Consider the following 24554-nt stretch of genomic DNA (forward strand, 5'->3'; position numbering starts at 1 on the left):
AGCTAATGTTGCACACCCCTATATCCTTTCTGCTCCTGAAGAAGATAAAAGGGACAACAGGAAGCTGTGCAAAAGTTCCTTCCCCAGATCGTTTAGAAAATGCTACTTGCCTGTTTAAAGATATATCCCGATCATGATTAAAGAAAGAAAAAGATCCTTAAAATCCCAGCTTTTACACAGAAGTTTTGAAATGTAGGGATCCTGTGTCTTCTTATTAGCTGACTTATTTTCCATTGCATAAAAAGCCACATGCAGCATACATCAGTTCTTGGTTTACAAGCCTGATTTTGGCTGATTGCCAAACTACATGCTGAGCATTTTGGCAATAGTTTTATCAGCATTTTGGTAGTAGCATGTGTTACGGAGAGCAAGTCAGACAATACCTTTATTCAGGCCAGCAAATGAAATTTTGGAAGCGATCCTGAATTGGATCAAGGCTGCAGCATCTCCCCCCCACCCCACAGCAGCTACCCATGTGCCTCTCCAGGGGTCAGCAAGGTTTACCTTGCCTGGGCCGGTTCACTCCAGAGGAGATCTCTCCGTGGGCCGGATCACATGCAGGCCTGCGATTTCTGGCATCTACGTCTGCGTAGACACAATTTCCGGCGTCTATGCAGACGTGATTTTTGGTGTCTGCGCAGGTGCGATTTTCGGCACCACGGAAGCAAGTCCCCCATGCCGCGCTGTCCCGGCTTAGCGCAGCACGCGGGGACTTGCCGAATGGGCAGCTCAGTTCAGGGGCAGCTCGTGGGCAGGTTAAACGATTCCCGTGGGCCTCAGGTTGCTGACCCCTGCTCTAGGCAGCCCTTAATGCCAGTGCCTTCCATTGTTGCTCCCTAGCCGGTAGCTTATGATTGTTTATTTTGGATGGGAGGATCTCTCTGTTTCTCCTTTTTCCAATCTTAAATTCAGCTCTCTACATCTTGCAGCAATTTGTGATTTTTTAAAATAAATACAAAAATCCCAATGAAAATTCACCAGCATTTTAGTACAAATTTCTTGTACGCATTTGTGCAAACAAGTTTCCCCAATATAATGCACAAGCTGTTCCTCTGTAGGGAGCAATATTGACTTGGAATAATTAACATCTATGCCAATCTACAGTTTTATAGATCCATAGGAAATTAGGAAATCCAAGATTACGGGGGTTGGATTAGATAACCCTTCCAACTCTACAATTGTATGATTCTATGAATATGCATTTTCTGCACATACTCAGAGAGGTAAGTATGCTGTAGCAGCTTCCTCAGAGCCAGACTGTCAGCAAGACATTTGGAATATGAGAGGGAGAGTATTTCTTTCTGGATTTGTTTGTGATTGAAGAGCAGCTGTGCTCTGAGGGTGCATGCTTTCCCAGTTCATCTGGCCACATGCCCAGGTTGGAGGGCCCACAGGTATTTTGGTATTAATTCGCCATGCTTTATTGCTTTTGTTCTGTGTCTGCTGCAAGAAAGTAACAATCTCCTGCTTACCATTGCTTCATATGTCCCTAGGGTTATTGTGTAACTTGGTATAATTACCCAGGGAGCCAGAAGCACACGAGGACTCAGCATGGGAAGCAACAGGAGAAGTTTATTCCCATCTGAAGGAACAGTAATAAACAGATTCCAGTGAAATCGACAGACATTGCTCATTGACTTGGGTAGGTTCTCTCAGTGTTAGCAAGTTCAATTATTGCTGAAGGGGAAGCACACATTCCCCCAAATATTAAGTACTTGCTTGTGATGTAAATATGTCATACAGTAGTGCCTCGGGTTAAGTACTTAATTCGTTCCAGAGGTCTGTTCTTAACCTGAAACTGTTCTTAACCTGAAGCACCACTTTAGCTAATGGGGCCTCCTGCTGCCGCCGTGCTGCTGGAGCACAATTTCTGTTCTCATCCTGAAGCAAAGTTCTTAACCTGAAGCACTATTTCTGGGTTAACGGAGTCTGTAACCTGAAGCATATGTAACCTGAAGCGTATGTAACCTGAGGTACCACTGTATCTTGTAATGCTATCACCTAGCCATGGTTCTGGGCTGTCGTGAGTTTATCATCTATTAGAGTCAGCCTACGCTTTCTCTTTCTCGTTCCCTATCAGGTCCTCTGTAGGTGTGAAACTCCTTCTGGAAACCATTTCAGATGTTGAATTCTCACTTCTGGCACATATTCAGGGCACTCCCCTGAAGCTGAGTGCTAAAAGGAATGGTGTTGATTTTAAATACAGTAACCCCAGGGCTGTCCATGACATTTTGCTCTCATACTGTCATGAAGAATTGTGTTTAATAAGATGTCTGTAAACCCCTTAGCAGTAAGAATCAGTAACTCCACTTCTGGAAATTTCTGGTCTTAATTGTTCACCCTTTGGCATGAGGCACAAGGAATGCATTAACATAGTTCTAGTGAAAGGTACTGAGACTGTGAAAGTCAACCAATGTCAAAATGTGCAGACTGGAGAGTATGACATAAGGTAAAGTATATGAAGGGAGTAAACGGACTCTGTCTCTTAATATAAGCAATAAGAGGACACTTAAAAAGACAAGAAGCCAATTAAGATCATACAAACAAATTGCATTGCCCCATGCAATTCACAGGAGGAATGTGTTGGCATTGGCTAATGTTGTCAGAACCACCTGTTGTAAAGAGAAGTGATCTCTAATTATTTCAGGATGAGACCTTCCGGGGAAGATTTTCCAGCATCTGTTCAGTGTATCTTTGCACCTGTCTCAATAGCAATGACAACTTTCAAACTGGGCTATAGAATTTTGATGGATCTGTGGAGATGACAAGTTTCTATGCTTTTGTAATATTTCTAAATATATACTGATATAGAAAGTCTTCCCTGGAAAGTGTGTGGGGAGGGGGAGTATTTTGATATTGAAAATAGTTCTCAGTAGCACAGCATTGGATAATACCCACCATATCCTTTGTAAGAGCTCCAATATGCTAAAATACTGCAATAGTATTTTTTTTCCAGGTTGCTTTGAGTGTTCAGGGATTTTCCACCTTTCCTGCTAAGTGTCATCCCAAGATAACACAGAGAAAGCTGGATTGCTTAATCCTGTTTGACATCAGTGACAGTGCAAATGGTACAGCATATATTTCTGCACAGGGTGAACATGTTTCTCTGTAACTGGGCATTCGGCTGATTGAACATTCTACTGCCTGTTAAATAAGTTTGTGGGAGGGAAATTATTGGTTCATTTTTGTTCTTGTATTTTATGTTCTCATTTTGTGTTTTTATGTTGAGAAATGCCCTGTGGTCTTCAGATGAAGGGCAGTATACAAATTTAAAAAATAATAAAATAATAATAATCCGCTTAGGGTGAAGCCTGGACAATGACAACAGGAAAATACAAGGTGGCAGTACAACCAATGGCAGAAAGGCAGGGCATATCCCCTTTCACTCCATCCTATGTATCATTATTAAGAAAGGAAAGTGTAAGGATACATTTTCTCTAAGGGATAAGAATACTTTAGCACCTATGGACCTGCAAACAAATAGCTTACTACTACTGGTTTCCCCAAGTGGTTCCAGGATACTGCAGGGCTGCCTAATCATGATAAATCTCTCATTTTATTATATCCAGTCTCTACATGTTATAATTATATTCAAAGCAATGCATTCTACCTTTTCCACCCAGCCAAATAATTAAAAAAAAAAAATCTTCTGTAACCTAGTATGGAAAGTGGAGAGACTTGATACTATCATCCGGTTTTGTTTCTCCTATTGTGCCCTGGTGAAGTTTTAATCTATATATATGTGCCTGCACCTATTGCAGGCTGCTAAATATGAGCTTCAGCAAGCTGGGGCTATGGGACAGAGCCCTCAAGCTAAAATATGGGAATTTAAGCTGTGAGGCAGCTGGTGGAGATATAAATACTGATAGAAGTGATTTCAGAGGGAGTGTTTACCAGCGAATGGGAAGTCCAAGGTCATTAAATCATAGGCCAAAGTGGCATCCCAGGTCTTGATATTAAATCTGGAAGGATACTTTATTTCATGTCTATCTGGATAGCAAAGGAAGAAGGCAGAATTTAGGTCGAGCAAAAGGATGCAGGCGTCAGTGGGTGACATTTTGTTAACACAAACAAAAGCTTGAAAGCAAACTGAGTTTGGCCACCTGGAAGATCATATTGGGGGTACTGAGCATTTTCCTCTTAGCTTAATCATTGCTTTATGTTGAAAGCATTCTATACCTAGTCAGAAACTGGTGACTATATCAAGAGAAGAGCAGGCTGGGAAAGAGTGAAAGAATTTGCCAAAATCTGGTTTGTTTGAGCCTGTAAGGGCATTTGCAAACTGGCATAATTAGCATGTGCATATCTCTCTGTGTGTCTCTCTCTGTCTGTCTATGTCTCTCTCTCTCTCTCTCTCTCTCTCTCTCTCTCTCTCTCTCTCTCTGTGTGTGTGTGTGTTTAAGTGTAACCTTATTTTTGCTACAACAGCATGTTTCTTTCCAGTCTAATTTCAGTGGGAGAAGGGGAGGAAAGAAGGCCCCTGTGGGTGTATGTGTGAGTGCCTTGGTGATTTTATAGAATGGTGAGAGTGGCATGGGTCTGTTTGGGAAAACCCGATGGCAGTTTTGTTCCTTACATAAAAGACACCCACTTATCCACTTCCAGTGTTATTGGACATGATCCCGGTTATGAAACTCATGACTGGTGCTCACTAAAAACTTGCTCACTGTGCTGTTAGGAGCCCTTGATCAATAGATCTCACACCTTACCAAGGCAAATAGCTATTAACTGTGGTACACTCTGAGCTCTTCCTTGCAGTCCTTCCAACACACACACACAGAGAGAGAGAGAGAGAGAGAGAGAGAGAGAGAGAGAGAGACCTGAACCAGGAACTTCCCTCACAAAGATTGCATGGTTTGAGATTGATTTTTATTTTGCAGCAGCCAACGCTTAGAGCTAGAGGTGTGGGGAAGATCTCCATCTTGTGGCAATTGTAGAGTATTTATTCTCTTTCTACTCCTTATTTTACTGTGTTGAGCTTTTCTTAAGCGCTCTCTCTTGCTTAACTATTTTCCTTACTATGTACACTTAAAAAAGAAAAGACAATTAAGAGCTTGGGATTGTTGTTTTTAAGTCAATCCACCATGAGCTATTTATATACCATGCATGGTGCACCTTGGTAGACTAGCAATTTGAACCGGGAGAAGTTAGCCATCACATAACAGGTCCTCAGTCTGGTGGACTCCTTCTATATAGCACTACAAGGCTGCATCCACATCACGCATTTAAAGTCTTTGCTTCATAAGGTGTTTTTTTTAACCCCAGGTATCTGCAAATACTATTTGGAAATTTAAGAACTTTGTTAGTGGGAGGAACCTAGCAAGCCAATAATGCACAATGTTGAAGTAGAAAATGTTGTGTTAAAAATGCAAGAAGCTTATCATCCTGGCTTAGGCATTTCAAGGGAAATTGTGATTTTTCTATATTGAAGATACTTTCCAGGAAGAGGGCAGTTTATTATTAAAATGCATCTTTAGTCAAGAAGAACACACTAGTTGTTGGAAAAATAAATTCACACTAGAAACCAGAAAGTTTTTTTTACTAATGGCCCAAGCTATCTGAACACAATGAATATGCTCAGTTATCCTTCACATCAAGTCTGGGATGATCTTCTAAAATAAATATGTTAGACCTGAAATAGGAAACATGTGGCCCTCCAAATGTTGTTTGATTGCGGATCCCATCATCCATAACCATTGGCCAAGCTGGTTGGATTTGATGGGGTGTCCATTAACACCTGGAGGTTCACAGGTTTCTCATCCTGCCTTAGATAGCTATAATGGCTTCCATCTCATAATTATAGGAGTGCTCACTTTAAAAAGTAACACAGTGCCAGCATTCTTACAAATGAATGAATGGCTATTGATCTTAAGCAGCAAAAAGGGGGATATAAAAAAGGGTGTGAGCTCAGCATCCAGTTGCTGTGTATCAGATCATCTTAATGGCTGAAGGCACTGAAATAAGCCCAGAACAACTTTTTTTTATCCTCAACACATTGTAGCCTTGATCTTCTCAGGCAAGCCTTGTTTCCCAAGCAGCCCTGATCTGTTCTGGTTCAGGATAAAGGATAATAAAGTTCCTACTGAATTATAGCACAACCCTAATCCTATAATGGAACTTCCTCCAGGTAAACAGAGTTAGGATTGGAGCTTTTGGTGTTCCTAGAATTGTTGACAGTGATTCTGGCAGATGCAGATAGTCTGTATGTTGCTTTGGGAAGGCTCTCTGTTTATTTTCTGTCAAATGCCTAACAAAAATTGTACCAGTTTCTGAGAATCTGCTGCATGGTACAAATTTTCATCTTTCGCACCATTTGAAGGTTCTCTGAAGGAAAATTTCTCAAACTGCAAGGTAAAGTTACACAAATGGACTGGATAGCTCAGTCAGTAAAACATGAGACGCTTAATCTCAGGGTCATAGCTTTGAGCCCCAGACTGGGTGAAAGGTTCCTGCATCCCAGGGGTTGGACTACATGATCCTCATGGTCCCTTCCAATTCTACAATTATATTCTATTGACTTACTGCTTTGCACAAGTAATTTCCAGCTTTTCTAACATAAGGACTAGTTTCTCTTATTTCTCTTTTACACCAAACAAGGAGACAGTGTGGTGTAGTGGTTAGTGTTGGACTAAGAGCTGGGAGACCAGGGTTCATATCCCCACTCGACCATGAAGCTCATGAGGTGACCTTGGGCCAGTCACTGTCTACTGTGTTTTCATAGATGAGGGTTCTGCCATCATTATCCTTCTGTTTCCCAGCAGGCTTTGGTGCAAACTAACACCTGCACAACAGGCCAAAAAAAAACACCATTTGAATGTCTGCTACCTCCTCTCCCCTTTCTATTTTAAGACTTGGACCAGATAGAGAAAACATGTCTTCAGCATCACCCATAAGCTACTTTTTCCTCTCCTCACTGCTGTTTACCATCTAGCCTGATTTAGAGTTCTTAAGAACTCAAAAGCTTGCACATTATTTTGTGATACTTTGGTATTTTGGAATTTCTCATTTTTGGAATCTTTTAATACTGCAGCTGAGTGACTTGTATCATAATCTTGAGGAACTGTTGTAAATATGTGTGAGCTGGTGCCATCTAGCGAGCTCCCCAGTATATGCAAACTGTTATCAAGGCAGGTAACGTGCAGAAGAGTTGCTGAAACAGCCAGACTGATGCTCATTCATCCTGGCCATGTTGACTAATTGCGGTAGACTATGGATGCTCATTCTGTTGAAATGTGCTTCCTGTTGAAAGATGAACAACACCTTTGTTCGGATGCTCATCTGAATGTGGGTATTGTCCACCTCCCCTGTACTGCTTTCAGTGGGATGTGCATACAGTTGTGGGTCTTCATCCACATTCTGCTTCAACCAGTCCTGCAACTACATACATGTATAGCTGCCCTGGGAGAGGGGAATGCTAATAGGCAACTAAACCAGGATGGCAAAATAGGAAGTTGACTGGGTAAGGGTGGTGTTCCTTTCTTTCCTGCCTCTTCACATTGAAGGCAGTGTGACGGTTTTGTCTGCCTCCAGTAATGTCACTGTGTAGCCAAATTTGATCAGTTTTGGAACTCCCATCCATCAGAGAGACATTTGTTCTCCTGGATGACGTCTTTTCCACATCAGTTAAAGCCTTCATCTGGCCTTTGGGGACTGAAGAGATGGTAGGATGGTTCCTATTCGATGTGACTTCTGTTATTGATGCTATTTTGTATACTGTGAGTTCAAATAATATAAAACAATCTCTAGCTTCTCTGCACACTTGCACCTTTTACCTTTTGCTTTTATGACCAGGACAAATGTACATGCTCTCTACTTCAGTGAAATGTGACATCAATTGCTGAGGGATATGTTTTAATTCAGCCAGAATCCATAATACATGTAGATCATAAAACCATGGTAAATGTGAAGCAAAGATGGTAAAATATGCACACAAGTTCATCCATGCATACAAGGAATATGGAGAACGGGGTCTATAGGTCTAGTGGCAAATATACTAATAGAGGAATCAACCAACCAAGAAAGCAATTGTGATTGTAGTTCTATAAACCTTTCAGTAACTTTGTAGAATTAGACAACATCAACATGGAGTACGTCATGTTGAATATGGTGATCTTTGCTTCGAAGCAATCTGAGCATAGGAGTATAGCAAATATTCCCTTCTGAAATAGCTGAAGCTTCCTAATTTACTAGTTGTTATATTTTAATCATTTTTAGCTAAGTTATGCTGCCATTCTATTGGAAGAAATTTCCAGTGTGGTTTGATCCCAGGTAAATAGTGTAGGATTGTTGCTTTTAGCGAGAAAGCTTAGCATTTTTAAAAAGCAAAATTTGTTTGTGTTAATAAAACCTAGGACAACTTTATTGAATCATATTTATTGAATAATTATCACCCCCTCAATTTAGAGTCCCTGCTGCAAATGGTATGCAAACTAACCATGTTTAATCAGAAGCTTAATGGGTTCACACCCTGTCAACCTTTGGCTGAATAAACAGTCCCCAAATCAGATTTATATATTCCAAAATAAGTAATAAAAATAAAACCCTTTTAGTATTTTTGGGGAGAATATTCATTTTTATTGCCGAGATTCTCCCCATTAATGATAATTGCATTCTGCTTCATCTATCTAAGTCTCTTTTAATTTCTTTCCAAGTCCTCACATAATTATCTATGTAGATGTTATGATTATTTACCTATAGCCACACTCCTAAGTACTTCACTTTTTTCTCTTATTTTTCAGCTGGTAATTTTCCCTAATTTCTTCTAATGCTATTCTTATTGCAAATGACACCAATACTTAACAATACACGATGTCTGAAAAATTGGTGAAAGGATCTGTCTAAGTTTATCTGGAGGGGGAAGAAACCTAGGATAAAACATACAATCCTTATCAACATAGAAGACAGAGGAGGTTTTCCACTTCCTGACTTAGAATTGAATTTTGAAGCTCCCTACCTGTGTTGAATTAAAGACTGGGTATTGCTAGAAAATAGGGACGCGGGTGGCGCTGTGGGTTAAACCACAGAGCCTAGGACTTGCCAACCAGAAGGTCGGCAGTTCGAATCCCCGCGACTTGGTGAGCTCCCGTTGCTTGGTCCCTGCTCCTGCCAACCTAGCAGTTCGAAAGCACGTCAAAGTGCAAGTAGATAAATAGGTACCGCTCCGGCGGGAAGGTAAACGGTGTTTCCGTGTGCTGCTCTGGTTCTCCAGAAGCGGCTTAGTCATACTGGCCACATGACCCGGAAGCTGTATGCTGGCTCCCTCGGGCCAATAAAGCGAGATGAACGCCGCAACCCCAGAGTTGTTCACAACTGGGCCTAATGGTCAGGGGTCCCTTTACCTTTATCTCTAGAAAATACATAGTTGCTAAACTTGGAGGGCCATGATGTCAAATACGGCTGGCATTTGGTACGGCAAAGCTGGAATATGTAAAAGCTTCACCAATCATGTTATTAGAGAAAAATTAGTATGGCAAAAATACAAAAAATTGTTAGAAAACGAAACACCAAAGTGATTAGTCCCAATAGAAGCTGAGACAAGGGGGGGGGGAATTAATATGAGTGACAAATGGGGTACCAATAATGATTTGCTAGACATCTCAGAAGGAGAACCAAAAATATGGGAAAAAATGAAGAGATTAAAGGGTACGTGTTGGACTGGCTAAATTATCCCCAAATCAATTCAAAATCTAAGGTAGATAAGAAATTGGGATTCTCAGAATAACCATCAAAATTTGAAAAAGAAATATTAAAATTTAGAGTTAAAAATTTATCTAAAATGTATAGGATATTACTTGATTGGGAAACGAAAGAAGAATTGGTAAAATCATCTGTGATCAAATGGGCACAAGATGTGGGTCATAATATTGATTTGAACCTGTGGGAACAATTGTGGAAAACAAACTTAAAATTCGCTGCTAGTTATGCATTAAAAAAGAACTACAGTGGTACCTCTGGTTACGTACTTAATTCGTTCCAGAGGTCCGTTCTTAACCCGAAACTGTTCTTAACCTGAAGCACCACTTTAGCTAATGGGGCCTCCCGCTGCCGCCATGCGGCGACCGCACGATTTCTATTCTCACCCTGAAGCAAAGTTCTTAACCCGAGGTACTATTTCTGGGTTAGCGGAGTCTGTAACCTGAAGCGTCTGTAACCTGAGGTACCACTGTATAAGAATTTAAAAGAAGACTGGACATTATATATAGATTATATGGAAAAATATTATAACAAGAAAATAATCGTAACAGGCTGACAAAAAACACTCAACAGTAGATGTTACAACGTGGGATAATATAAGGTACTGAAAACAACTTAGTAGAGTAAGAAAACGCAGTTGATAAGATAGCACTTAGGAAACCATGGAAAGAGTGGAAGGGGAGTAAAAACTAAGGTTTATAAGAGTCAAATAAACTGAAGGTATAAGCTATGTTACCATTATTATTCATATATATGTGTTGTATATATATGTTTGTTTTTCCCCCAATTGTCCTGTGTCTGACTGTAACACAGTATGCGTTGATGATATGATAAAACAGAAAAGCAAATTGAAAAAAGAAAAAACCCTTTTGGCAGTTGTACTGAGCATAACACCAGGTGGAAAGTCAAAAATATGTGGGTGGAAGAAAAGCTGTATATGAGAGAAATAGGATGTAGGTAACTATACTCAATGGTATTTCTAGAGGGAGGATATAGTGGGGTAGAAGTAAGCTGTACCAAATTAGGAAGTGGGTGAAATTAGTTTCTGGCTTCTTCTCTGTAGTGATACAAGTGAATAGCCCTATAAATCTGAGGAAGCCCTATCCTTGTAGCAGAAGGCTTTTACTGCAAGAATGGATAACATGTGGCCTTCCAGATATTGTTAGACTTCAACTCCCATCAGTCCCCCCCAGAATGGCCAATGATTAGGGATGGGGCTTATAGTCCATCAACATCCAGAAGACACAGTTTCGTTAACTCTCCTGTACTGCATAGGCCTCAGTTTTGAACAAATACATGGTGTGAACAGACTCCAGCTGAGGTATGAGGCCGTTGCTCTTCTCACCCACTGTAAAGCCAGCTGATTAGACCTCCCTAACTATACCCTGGCTTTAAATGAGAGCTATTTTTCTTCCTTGAAGTAACCCGCTTATAATTTGATGTTATGTCCACAGCTTCTGCCTGAGCTCCCCCTAGATAAGAACCAACCAGTTTCGCTTTTCTTCCGACACACTTCCTAAAGCTATTTTAATCCCGTCATTGGACAGCTAATGTTCTCCACTCTCTACAGAAAGTACTAGGACATAAAATGGGTTGCATTCAAGGTTGTGGATTTTTTGCTGCTGTCCATAGGTACTGGCAAGCAACAGAGACATCACAGTATTCCCATCTGCCTCTGGTGCTCATAGTTAAATTGCATAAGACCCATGACAATGGTTTTGCAGCGCTCTGTCCTTGTTTTGTGCATGCTCTTCTCAAACCAGGGCTTTCCCTAATTTGTTGTGCTAGTGCTTTGGCTGGTGTCTGTTGATTTCCTAACTAATCATGACCAGATCTTTCAGCACAAGCATTTGAGGATCCTGTGCTAATGTCAATGGCGGCACCAAAAAATAAGAATGGGAGGACACAGAAGGGACAAAGTTCATATCTAAATGGGTGAGCTGTGTTCCACAGGTTAAGATCACTGAAATAAAATTAACAGTATAGGTTAATGACAGGAGTCCAGCAATGGGAGACAAATGGGGTGACCTCTTTGTTTAGAGACACTTCAGTGTTGTCACTGCTCTGCCATGCAAAACACTGCATTCTGAGTTATTCCATTGGAGTCTGAGGGAGAGATGGAAGAAGATGCAACTTTCGATGTCAAAAAAGTTTCTTATGAACTGTGGTTCCTTTCTGCCTTTGTCCAATGTGCCTAATATATTCTATTACGTAGATAGTGGCTCGTGTCCTTGACCAAGCAATTTACTTCCCCTTCTTGACACACTTATCCAGCAAAACTTTTACTGAACCAGCTGAAGTAATTTTTGGTCTCTTTCCATTTAGGGAGGCTGTCTGAGAGCCAAATAACGTCACTCCTCTCTTACTTTGGCCTTCCAAGCTTCCCGCAGTGTGGCCTTCACTTTGAAATTTGGTACTTGAAGCACAACTCCAAATTTCCCCTCTGGTTCAGGCAATGTGTGGCCTTGAGGGACGCTGAATGTGAATCTCTGCAAGGTCCACGCTATAAAGAGGAACAGCTCCATCTTGGCCAGTACTTCTCCCAAACAAACCCGGATACCAGCTCCAAAGGGAAGATAACTGGGTGAGGGAGAGGCGATTCTCTTCCCATCCTTATCCAGGAACCGTCCTGTGTGGGAGGAAGAACACACATAAACATATCCCCAGGAAACATAAATAAAACATAAACTGATACCATACAAGAACTTGGCTGGAATATCTCTATAGACCAGATGAAGGGAAACTTTGACCCTCCAGATGTTGCTGAGTTATAACTCCCATCATCCCTGGTCCTTGGCCATGCTTGCTGAGGCTGATGGGAGTTGTAGTTCCTATGCTTCCAGATCATGTTCATGGTTCTTGTATTTTTTAATGAGCCCCTTAACAAGTTGGGTCCAGGACACCTTGTACCTGATCCCTTATATCCCTGCTCATTATATCCCTAGCTCGTACATTCAGTACTGTGGGCCCAGTTTTGTGGCACTCCTGTCTTCCTGTTGCACTTTTGGCACCTACCGAAGACTTTTTTAATTATTCCAGCAGGCTTTCTGAATGAATTCTGATTTTATTGTTTTAACTCATTTTTAGTCTTATTATAATGCTCCTCCAGTGTTGCTGTGATCAAGCAGTATACACAGTGTTGAAATAAACAAATATTTGGAGGGCCGAAGGCTCTTCACATCTGCTACAGACCCTTCCCAAATGTGCATGTGGACAGTAACTCTATAACGCAGGACCAGGGAGTCCCCCACACCTACCAGCCCCCTGTCCCCCCTGAAACAGTACTACTTGTCAGGGTTCAACCTCAATCTGTTATCTGCCATCTATCTTCCAACTGCCTCCAGACACTCACACAGGACATTCACCACCTTCACTGGTTCTGATTTAAAAGAGAGGTAGAGCTGGGTGTCATCTGCATACTGATGAACACCCAGTCCAACCCCCCTGATGATCTCTCCAGCGGCTTCATATAGATGTTAAAAAGCATGGGGGAGAGGATAGAGTCCTGAGGTACCCCACAAGTGAGAGCCCAGAGGTTTGAACACTCATCCCCCAACACCACTTTCTGGGCATGGCCCAGGAGGAAGGAGCGGAACCACTGTATGACAGTGCCCCCAGCTCCAGAAGGATGTCATGGTTGATGGTATCAAAGGCTGCTGAGAGATCCAGCAAAACTAGGAAACAGCTTTCACCTTTGTCCCTAGCCTGCCAGAGATGTGACCAAGTCAGTTTCAGTTACTGGGCTGGAAAAGGAATAGAAAAAGTGTGTTGAAAATCCACCCTGCCCAGACAAAAAGGGAATTTAAGCAGCACACACACACATACACACATGCCAGGAGGCAATGTGGCAGACTCACCTGGATTAAATTCCCCTGGCTTGTCCCACTCTTTCTCATCATGGTGAATGGACCACAGGTTAATCACAACGTGAGCTCCCTTAGGAATGTCGTATTTCCCAATGCTGCAGAAAGACAAAGGCCATCAGTGGCTTCCTCTTAAAAAGGTAAAGGACTCCTGACAGTTAAGTGCAGTCACGAACGACTGGGGTTGTGGTGCTCATCTCGCTCATTACTGGCCGAGGGAGCCGACATTTGTCCGCAGACAGTTTTTCTGGGTCATGTGGCAAGCATGACTAAGCTGCTTCTGGTAAAACCAGAGCAGCTCACAGAAACACCATTTACCTTCCCACTGGAGCGGTACCTATTTATCTACTTGCACTTTGACGTGCTTTCGAACTGCTAGGTGGGCAGGAGTGGGGACTGAGCAATGGGAGCTCACCCCGTCGCGGGGATTTGAACCGCCGACCTTCCGATCGGCAAGCCCTAGGCTCAGTGGTTTAGACCACAGCATCACCCGCTTCCTCTTACTGATGCCCTTATGTCTCCTTCCACACCTCAGCTTTGCAGCAGATCTCACTTTTGGAAATGGACTTTACCTTGTATCTGCCAGTGCCTCGTGTGGGATAAGGAGTGGAGCTACAGGCCGGATGCGCAGAGTTTCACTAATGGTAGCATCCAAATAAGGCAAGTGCTGCCGATCATCAAGCTGAGGAAATCTGTTAAAGCCAAGTTTCTGATCCAGTTCCTCTTGGATCTTTTGCTGCACCTGGGAAGTGTGGAAGAGTTAGACAAATCAGACTCAACAGTGGAAAGAAAGCTACTGCCTCTTCATGTACTTTTGAAATAGGGCTTCATGTATTAATTCCTTTGCTCACGCAGTAGGTGTGAGAAACTACACCGCTAGTGGATAACAGCTTTTCCACTTCCCATTTACCAAGACCTCCTGTGCTTACAGAGGAGTGCGGGAAGCTATGGTATTGCTTGTTTGGGGAGGGCTGGAACATAAGGGAGCCATTTTTAATTACTGTATGCGGTCATCAGTGTGTGGATTGGGTGATTCCCCCTCTCCATGCCTCTAAAAATGGTGCAGTTCCATGAAGAAAGGTCACTTCCAGATAGGAATGAGCAAATCTTTCAGTTTCAATTTCTCTCAGTTTCTCATTTTAAATTCAGTTCCACGTCCTTTTGTGATTTCTTTTTAAAGTCCTCGTGAAAATTCATCAGCATTTTAGCACAAATTTCTCCCAATGTGTACATTTTTGTATACAATTTTGCCCAAATATACATTTTTTGCAAAGCAATTCCTCCCCCCAAATATAATGCACTTTTCTGTGTTATTTTAACTAATACATGCATTTATATGTATACTTTACCCTAGTATATGCACTGTTGGTACCCATTACTTGGTAGGAGAACTGCATTGCATAATTCAGCGACGTGTTAATTTTGAAGGATGGCTTTCTTTTGGTTCACATACTGTTTCCGAAAGTATGAATTAGATAAGTTCACCTTTAAATGAGAACGGCATCAAAATTCTCCCCCATCCCTATTTCCAGATGACCTATTTATTGAGCATTCATCCTGACTTGTTTGCATTAGTTGATATCAACTGTTTCATAGAATCATAGAATTGTAGGGTTGGAAGGTACCAAGAGGGTCATTTAGCCCAACTCCCTGCAATGCAGGAATCGACGTGGGGCTTGCATAGGATTGCATTTTATGCTACTCTTCTCTGTCTTGTTCACATAACACACTGTCAAGAATCCCCAGGAATTTGGGCAGGACTAGAGGAGCTGTACCTCTGGGTAGTGCAGGAGATAGAGCACAATCCACTTCAACACAGTTGTGGTCGTCTCCACACCAGCTCCAAAGATGTCAGCCACTGTCATGAGCAGGTGGTCGTCCGTCAGCTCCTGCCCAGGCAACAGATGACTGTTGTTGTTTTCCATGTTGAGTTTGGCTCTCAGTAGTACGTTTAATAAACAATTGGCAGAATCGTCATCACTGAACATTTCCTGGGTAGAAGATGAAAGCAACTGTGAGCTAAGATCGAGCGACAATTTAAGGTCTAGGCCATCATCTACCTACCCCCAAACAACTACTGTCAGAAGTCTTTAAAAATGCCAACTGCCAGCCACTGCCACTGTCAGACCTCCCCCAAAACACGTAAGAGGGATATAAAATACAAATCTTGTTTTAAAATTCTGAAGCTGTGACTATATGCCCACTAATTTGAAATAAATTCTGTTGAGATCAATATAACATTTTGGAACATGGGCAAAAGTATCATGAAATGGGCGAGTCAGTATAGATTAGGTTTTTTTATATATCTAATGGCTGCAGTCCTGTCCTGCAAAGCCTATTTGCTTGGAAGTAATTAACACTGTAATGGTTCAGCAGCCAGCAATTTTTTTAGGGAGTGTTTCATTTGTTTATTGTAAATTGAGCCTTACACTGCAAGACTCTGTCTATTGAGAAGTATGTCCCACTGAGCTCAATAGCACTTACTCTCTGGTATTGCAGCCTGATTATTCTTATTCTTATTATTTATATACCACCCTATACTTGGGTGTCTCTTGGGCCAGCCCTGATCTCTGCCCATACGTTAAATGAATGAATGAATCTTAGTCACTGTGAAAAGTGACTTTGGCTTTTATGGAGGTGAGAAGCTCAGAGTAGCATTTTTTAGTTTCACAAGAAGAATAAACTTGTGCGGTAGATTAGTGCCCAAGGCTACCCTGAACATTAATCAAAGCTGAGCAAGGATTTGAAACTGGCTTTCCTGCAGCTAACCCCAAAAGTATAACCACTGTCTTGGCATGAAGAACACAGTAATGCCCGGCCACACAGTCCCATTGTTGATGCCACTAACAGCACCTGACATTCCAGTTCTGTTATAGTGAGGGTAATACGGTTTGCCCATGAGTCTGATTGTTATTGTTGTGAACCATTCTGAGAATGACTGCGGTTCACAAATGATATATAAAATATTGTATTTCTTCTTAAATGACTGGGCTTCAAAGGACATGACAGCAAAGCATGTAGGATCTTTCTGTTCTATGTGCTCTGTCCAATCTAACATTTCTTACTGTGCCAACATCCCCCCATCTTCCTGGTTTAGGACATCTGGTGACTGAGAGCTCCAGAACTGAGGCACCAGAACTGAGGCTTCTTCCCACTTGTGTGCCTATTGTTAAAAAGGTGGGAGAAGGTAAGACGTAGAGTCTTGAAGCAGGATCCTTCTTTATGCACACATCTTTCTCTCCTTCTCTTTTCTCTCATCATCCAAAATTGTGTTCTAATTGTGATTCATATTGGAGCACCATTTTCATCTTTGCTATGATGCTCATTGCTTTTATCCACAGATCCTTCCATCTCCATGAAACAGCTTTCTCTCTTTTGCTGGGTTTGCTACTCTTTGCATCTCTTTACCCTGGCTTTTGAGACTTGAGGTGCATATTTTTAGGACCCACCTTACTTCTGTGTAAGTTATTTTTAAGTGTTTTTAATATTGTGTTTTAATTGTTGTAACCCACCCTGGGACCTTAGGGTGAAGAACAAGTAATTAATAACAATAATATTAAGTGTATTCTACTTACTTTATGTTTTTCAAACTTCTGCTGTAGGAGCTGATCTCTTGCTTCCACACACTTCCTCAGCAGTACCAGGTCTTTATTGGGAAAGAACTGGAGAAAGAAACAACCATAATGACAATTCTTTTCCTGTCTGCAGAAAATAATCCCCTCTCCAGAACTCCTGTGTTAATCCCTGCCACTAAGGGTTATGTAGCAGACAGATCTGTTCCGTGTAATGTAGACTGTGATCTGACTAGATGCTTCTGGCATCCTGCACATGCCTCAAAATCCCTGTACAGTGGTACCTCGGGTTACATATGCTTCAGGTTACAGACTCTGCTAACCCAAAAATATTATCTCGGGTTAAGAACTTTGCTTCAGGATGAGAACAGAAATCGTGCAGCGGCGGTGCAGCGACAGCAGGAGACCCCATTAGCTGAAGTGGTGCTTCAGGTTAAGAACAGTTTCAGGTTAAGAACAGACCTCCAGAACGAACTAAGTACTTAACCTGAGGTACCACTGTATAACTTAGTATGATTTCTCTTCCAGTAAAACCTTTTGGGTCTCTATTCTGACTTTCTATACGCTGCAAAGATTGACATGATGTGCATGCACATGGAAGTACAGAATATCTGCATCAAATATATCCTATTGAAACAAGTAACTATGGATTTTACCCGGTCAAAGAACACATTCTGTTCAATGAACACAAAATGATTTTCCCCCTCTCTCGCATAGAATTCTAGGTTAGCTTATCTATATGCTATTGCCCACTCAAATAACTGTCTGTCTGTCTATCTATCTATCTATCTATCTATCTATCTATCTATCTATCCTAAAAGAGTACCTAGCCCTCTCTCCTCAACCTCTCTTAATGAAGAATGGCAAATCAGGTGAAAATGTGTTATTTAGTTGCTAGCCCTTCCCACCAGCTCTCACCTGAAGCCATGGGAAGATATCCAACATGCTCTCCTTAGCTACAGTATCCACAATGCCTTGGCTATATTGGAGCATGGACTCAAACTCAGGGTCTCCACGCTGGTAGGATGAGTTAAAGCAGATGGTGCATACCACATTAGTAACAGCACGTGCCAGTTCAGGTGCCATGTCCAGAGGTGAATCCTGTTTAGCACTCAGAAGTTCACACAAAGTAGCTGCTTCTTGACAGACTAAAAGAAGAGATGCATGAAGGGATGTTAAAACCTTTAGGAGCTAGAAGAAGGTGGTTATGAATAAAGATGAAAGGATGAAACTGAGGGACATTGGCAACCCAGATTTGGAGATGGAGCAACTTTGAAATAGACAGGGTAATCCATCAGATAAGAATGCTGGTTCCACATTGGGAGACAAGGGTTCAAAGCCATTTTCTCCACAAACTTGCTAATGGCTTTGTCAGGAGGTCATTATCTTTCTGAAGTGGCTATACTACTTCCCATATTAAGAATCCTTGCTGTCTGGGTAGCTATTCTATTGTTCCTGACATGTGCAGTGTAATTTGAGATCTTGTCTATTGTTGTTTTACTTTTTCTTTTAACAGAAAGAGAGTATTTCTTTGGCCACACTGCAAGTAAGTTCTGACCACTACCACTAAGTGACAGTAAAGGACAAAACAAGACGATGCCCTGTACTAAGAATTTTGTACAGTCTCCTTCCTGCTCCCCTTTCCTCCCATATGATACTTCCAATCTGATGCAGGCTGAGAAAATTAACTCCTATACGTATAGAAGACAATCAGAATCACAGCTGCTCCTCCCTGCAAAGAGTTTTCTTTTTAATCGACCCCAAAGATTGGCTGCAATATATTAGGGGGACATGCCTAGATGGGATATGGTCCAGTACATTATATCTAATTTTCTTTGTCCCAGTGATCATGTGTTTCCTATAGTTATTCAACTGGGACATCCTGCTTTATATATTTATTTTGTGTTGCTCTTTGAGATTATTTGTATTCTGTTAGACCTTTTCACATTATATAATACAGTTTTGTTTTCTGTTTTTAAAAACCATTGCACTACAAATCCATGATTCACCTGAACCCCAGTAGTCTGTGTGATGAGAAGAATATATAATACTGTACAAAGAAAATATTGGTAAGGAAATCTGATTGCTACTCCTAAAGTTGCAGGTGCCTAATGCATGCCTGAAATTATTCAAAGTGTAGTTCTAGAAAGATAATGCTCCCTCCCCAAAAGAGCACAGTTGCTCCAGCATAAACCAGCATGTGGCTATAAGATGGAATTCTGTCTTTGAAAGGTTTAGGCAGCCAAACACAACTGCACCCAAACACTGTACCAATGGCTGGAAACAGACTTAACATTCAGAGCAAGTATAGATACATTTAGAACTGGGAATGGGTGCACACTTCCTCTAGTTCTTTTTCCCCTGCACCTTCACTCCTGAATGGACACACATAATTTAATTTGGTTGCCACCCCTCTGCGCCTCCCCCCAGTGTTTCAGGTGGACTTTCACATTGCTTTATTTTTCAGGTACTTGAATTTATCTGCTTAAAAAATTGTTTGAAACTCTTTTTAAAAAACATTTTTGCACATAACTATCATTTTTCTATTTCAATATCTGTTCTGAGAAGGCAGGTAAGGAGGTGGTTTCAAGAGTGATGCGAGCACCAGCTGATCAGTGAGTGATGGCATAAATCCAGTTTCAGCTGCAACCTGGAAAAAGATTCCTCCCTAAGCTCAACCTGAGATTTGTGGTGTGTGTCTAAATTCTGGTGATGTGTATATATGCACTCTGGCTGGAGGAGAATGAACACTGCTCTGAAAACAAATGCTTAAAGTGTTATTCAGCCAAAGAGGAGCAAATTACCCTAATGTTTTGGCCACAAGAGTCATCACTAGGATCTTCTCTCCTCAGCTCCCTTCTTGGAATTCTCTTACATCAATCCCAACATTTCCTTTGTTTACTTACTGATTTTCTCCAGGGCCAGAGAACCCTTTCCAAACATGGAGAGTGCAGAATGTGCCAGCTTGCGCTGAACTTTCCAGACTGGGCTGTAATTGGCAAATGCGATGTCTTTCCCGTTTCGAGTCAGCAAGTCTGTTGTCACCTTGAATCAATGAAGAAGAAAACTTAACAGCATTGTAGTTTTATTTTACTTGAAAGGAGGAAAAACACAAACAACTATTTTCATCAGATTCATTCTTCTGCATTTGATTAAAATTTACTTTTTAAAGCCACTTCAGACCGAAAAGTTATTCACAATATCACTGATACAGGTTTGTTATTTCCTAATTATTATGGCTTAAAATGGGCAAATGTATGCAAACCAGTTTTGTATCTTAAAAGCCTATTTCCCCCCAGAATTGTTCTCTTTTTACAGAAGAGAGGATGTTCCTTGATCCTGGAATTAAAACAGATTTCGGCTGCAGCCCTCGGCTGTAAGTAAGCTCTAGTGAATGTAATGGAACTTACTTCTGAATACAGTGGTACCTCGGTTTACGAACTTAATCCATTCCAGAAGTCCGTTCTTAAACCAAAACCATTCTTAAACTGGGGCGTGCTTTCCCTAATGAGGCCTCCCGCCACCAGTGCCCTTTCACCATTTGGCTTCCGTTCGTAGACCGAGGTAAAGTTCGTAAACCGGGACACTATTTCCGGTTTTGTGGAGTTCTTATACTGAATAGTTTATAAACAGGGCTGTTCTTAAACTAAGGTACCACTGTGGACATAATACTGCAATATTAGTGCCTTTTCATCTGTATATTAGGGAACCTGCATTCATGCTGAAGAGGTATGAGGGTGTAATTTAAGAAGTGCAGCAATTCATTTATTAATTCATTTCCCATGCACAATCACTCATGTAAATTTCAGGTATATTTCTTCTAGCCTAGCTCAATCCTAGTACCCTGTTCTAGGCTGGGGATAATGTTTCTGGGATGACTGAACACAAAGGAGAGGTTAGAGGATTCAATGCTTATCACCTGTATGTCCCTTTTCATGTTAAAACTGCCCTGTTTTCTGCTGCAGACATCAGGTCATAACTTAACAATATACAGTGGTACCTCTGGTTACGAACTTAAAAGAAGATACAGTGGACGCTCGGGTTGCGAATGTGATCCGTGCAGAATGCACATTCACAACCCGCAGCATTTGCAACCTGCAGCGGTGTGTCTGCACACATGCGGGTTGCAATTCGGGGCTTCTGCGCATGTGCAATGTGCAATTTAGCACTTTTGTGCATGCACAACCATTGAAACCCGGAAGTTACCCGTTCCGGTACTTCCGGGTTTTGGCAGTCTGTAACCCAAAAAAATGCAACCTGAAGCGTCTGTAATCCGAGGTATGACTGTACTCTGTTGTTTCATCACCTCTTCCACTCTACCCACCAGATTTCATGGCTTAGAAATAAGGAAGACACTTGTAGCTTGCTTACCTTTTGAGGTCTGCCACCAAAGATCTTCCCTTTCTTAAGCAGCACCTCTTTGGCATGGGTATAGTCGTGGACCACTACTACATAACTGGAGCCCATGTACAAGGAGTAGAGGGTGCCATACTTCTTCTGCAATCTGTGGAAAAAGAGATGGTACTGGGTATGTCCAATAAAATAAAAGAGGCTTCCGATGATTGGCAGGGATGGCAGGCATCTCGGGTAGTTTGCCTTGGGCTCCAGTTTCCCTTTTGCCATCCTCCAGAAGGATAGGAGAGCCAGCCCCAAGAGTAAGGCAGCCAGTAGAACAGTCATTGCCCCAGGTGGTTTGCTGCTTGGTCAGCAATCAAAGAACAAGAAGACAAAGGGAAGCAATGTCCCTGCAACAGCCAAGTTACGGCTCTTATAACGGTTTGTAGTCACATGCTTTTACCTTGGGGGTGTGCCTGGCCTTGCTGGACAGCCCATGGGAGATAGCAGTAATCTGAAGCACGAAGGCTAGCCTTGCCTCCTGCCAAAAAAAGAGAAAAGCAGTAACAAAGTGCAAAACTCTTTAGCGGATCTGAGCCAAATATACAATCAAAGATTCCCACTTATGCAGTGGGAAATGCATAAGTAAGGGTTATTTGGTTTAATTAAAATGTATAATCTACTTTCCCATTCTAAAAGCAGTCCTCAATATCCCCATAATACATTCCAATATGGGGTAGCCATATCCCCCCCAATTTGTTCATGAAAGACGCAAATCTAAGCTGTCAAACTCAATTCTCTATGGAAGTTCTAAACTGGGGTGTCTAAGGTTTCTTAATGCAAAGCAGAATTTATTAATTATCCCTCTATTGGCTGATACGTTTATGCTCACAGTTTACTTTAAAAACAACATAAAGGGCATTAAAAGGTAGCAGATCTAAAAATGCAGCATAAAAATAATTCAATAGGACCAGTTCAAAAAAGGACACAGACTGGGAAAATAAAATTACCTGGTGTGGTGAAGGTATCAGAGTGGGACAGCATTCCAAGGCTGTGTGCCACCACTGAAAAGGCCCTTTCATTATGACAGGCTAGTCACGGCAATTACTAAAGCCAGAATCCAAATGTTTCACTAGTGCAAGGAGTTTTAGCTGTGTGATAGAACTTCCATACACTCTCATTTCGGCTTGTGGGTCCTGGGGATTTTAGGGGGTGGGTCATGGAAAGAAGAAAAGGTGGGAAGGTTCCACCGTGCAGATACAGTGGTACCTCGGGTTAAGAACTTAATTCTTTCTGGAGGTCCGTTCTTAACCTGAAACTGTTCTTAACCTGAAGCACCACTTTAGCTAATGGGGCCTCCCACTGCTACCGTACCGCCGCAGCTCGATTTCTGTTCTCATCGTGAAGCAAAGTTCTTAACCCGAGGTACTATTTCTGGGTTAGCAGAGTCTGTAACCTGAAGCATCTGTAACCTGAAGCGTCTGTAACCTGAGGTACCACTGTAATGTTAGTTGCTGAAATTGCACTTCCAAGCTTGTGTCACAGGAGAGCTCAGTGAATTGTTTTGGCAACTCATATCTTGTGGCACCTTAAAGACTAACACATTTTAAATAATGTTATAAGTATAAGCTTTCAGGCACTTTACTTCATTGGATCGTCCGATGAAATGAACAATGGTCCATGAAAGCTTATGCCATAATAAATTTGTGAGTCTTTAAGATGGCACAAAATATCTTCCCCTTGAGACCAGCTTTCTATGACATCCCCATCTCCAGGTGTCAGGGTCCATTTTGACAGTTGTGAACACTGCCATCCCTTGGGGGGTCACTATTTCTTGATACTTCTCAAGGTGACAGCTGAGGGACGCTGCCTTCTGAAGTAATGACAAGATCAAAGCTGAATGTTCTGAGACCCCAGATAAGTTATGCAGTTGGATACTGCTATGGCTAAGGCCGGTACTGTCATTTCCCCATATCCATTCTGCCTAATTTCCATTGCAACCTTGGAACAGTCTCAGCTGAATTTGCTTAGGCAGATAAATACAGTGGTAACTTGGGTTACATACGTTTCAGGTTACATACGCTTCAGGTTACAGACTCCGCTAACCCAGAAATAGTGCTTCAGGTTAAGAAGTTTGCTTCAGGATGAGAACAGAAATCGTGCAGCGGTGGCGTGGCAGCAGCGGGAGGCTCAAGTAGCTAAAGTGGTGCTTCAGGTTAAGAACAGTTTCAGGTTAAGAACGGACCTCTGGAACGAATTAAGTACTTAACCCGAGGTACCACTGTATGTAGCATTTTCATGTGTATTGTTTACTGTAGATATCTATTTCTCCCATCTAGGCTTCTTAAGTTGGCCAAAATAGCAAATAGAAGCTTGCATGAAATTGAGGATGCAGAGGTGATACCAGTAGCAGTTGGTGAGGTGGGGCAGCGTTGCTCACCAGGCTTCCCAACCCTGAGTGTCACTCCCAGTTACCAGGAGGGGGAAGGATGCAGTGGCAGGGAGCTTGGTGCAGTGTGAGCATAGTGGCAGGAACATCAGATTGGTTCTGCCACTCCACTTGCCACTGCTCTTGCACTAAGCTCCCCACTTTCTCCCCTTCTTGCTGTCAGTAACGGGCAGGGATGCTTGATGTTGGGAAGACAGGTGAGCGGTGCTGCTTCTCCTGCAAGGAGAAAACTTAGCCCAGCAGGGAGATTACTGGCACTGAACATTTCTCCAGGATTTGTTCATTTTCTCCTTACAGGGAGTTTTTATATGCAGGCAAAGACAAGTGGTGTTTCCTACCATGAAGTGCCCATTCTTTCACCTCAGTGTTCTACCACCTTCTTTCACTCCAGGTTCAGCTGGCAACTATTAATATTTTCATACAGTGTCATGTCTGCACTTGGCATTTTACAAAGAATGAGCAGAAAGGTCCCTGTCCCAAGGAGCTTAAAACAGTGGTTCTTGGTGTGATTGTGAGCGCCTCTCTGGTGTTTCTGCTTTGTCGCTTTTAATTTGATCAAACATTTGTATTTTATTGGCTGGGATTGTGATTCTGTTTTCTGTTCTCATTTATATCTGAGTATCTTGGTTGAGGGGTGGGTGC

At 41.9% G+C, this 24554-nt stretch overlaps 1 protein-coding gene and 1 long non-coding RNA gene across 5 annotated transcripts; one reads left to right on the forward strand and one right to left on the reverse strand.

Moving 5' to 3' along the window:
- The first annotated feature begins 772 nt into the window (after positions 1–772).
- LOC309533491 lies at positions 773–20137 on the forward strand. Of its 3 annotated transcripts, XR_014220264.1 has the most exons (5): positions 773–1394; positions 1494–1642; positions 2957–3092; positions 16654–17020; positions 20048–20137. It is a non-coding gene; the product is annotated as an uncharacterized lncRNA (long non-coding RNA). The 3 variants fall into 3 exon arrangements; XR_014220262.1 differs by having other exon boundaries at positions 773–1642; XR_014220263.1 differs by lacking the exon at positions 2957–3092 and having other exon boundaries at positions 773–1642.
- CYP17A1 (cytochrome P450 family 17 subfamily A member 1) lies at positions 7835–23549 on the reverse strand. 2 transcript variants are annotated; one of them, XM_082224846.1, is made up of 8 exons: positions 21500–23547; positions 20035–20173; positions 18047–18276; positions 17132–17218; positions 15332–15547; positions 14129–14298; positions 13551–13654; positions 7835–12322 (listed from the first exon to the last, which is right to left on the reverse strand). In XM_082224846.1, exons 1-8 carry the CDS (start codon positions 21806–21808, stop codon positions 12045–12047), a joined length of 1533 nt encoding a protein of 510 aa, XP_082080972.1. In that variant the 5' UTR covers positions 21809–23547; the 3' UTR covers positions 7835–12044. The 2 variants fall into 2 exon arrangements, with proteins under 2 accessions (XP_082080972.1, XP_082080973.1); XM_082224847.1 differs by lacking the exon at positions 7835–12322 and adding an exon at positions 12637–13436 and having other exon boundaries at positions 21500–23549.
- Positions 23550–24554: the final 1005 nt, after the last annotated feature.

Source organism: Podarcis vaucheri, assembly GCF_965113315.1.
Source record: "Podarcis vaucheri genome assembly, chromosome: 5".
Lineage (NCBI taxonomy): Eukaryota > Metazoa > Chordata > Lepidosauria > Squamata > Lacertidae > Podarcis > Podarcis vaucheri.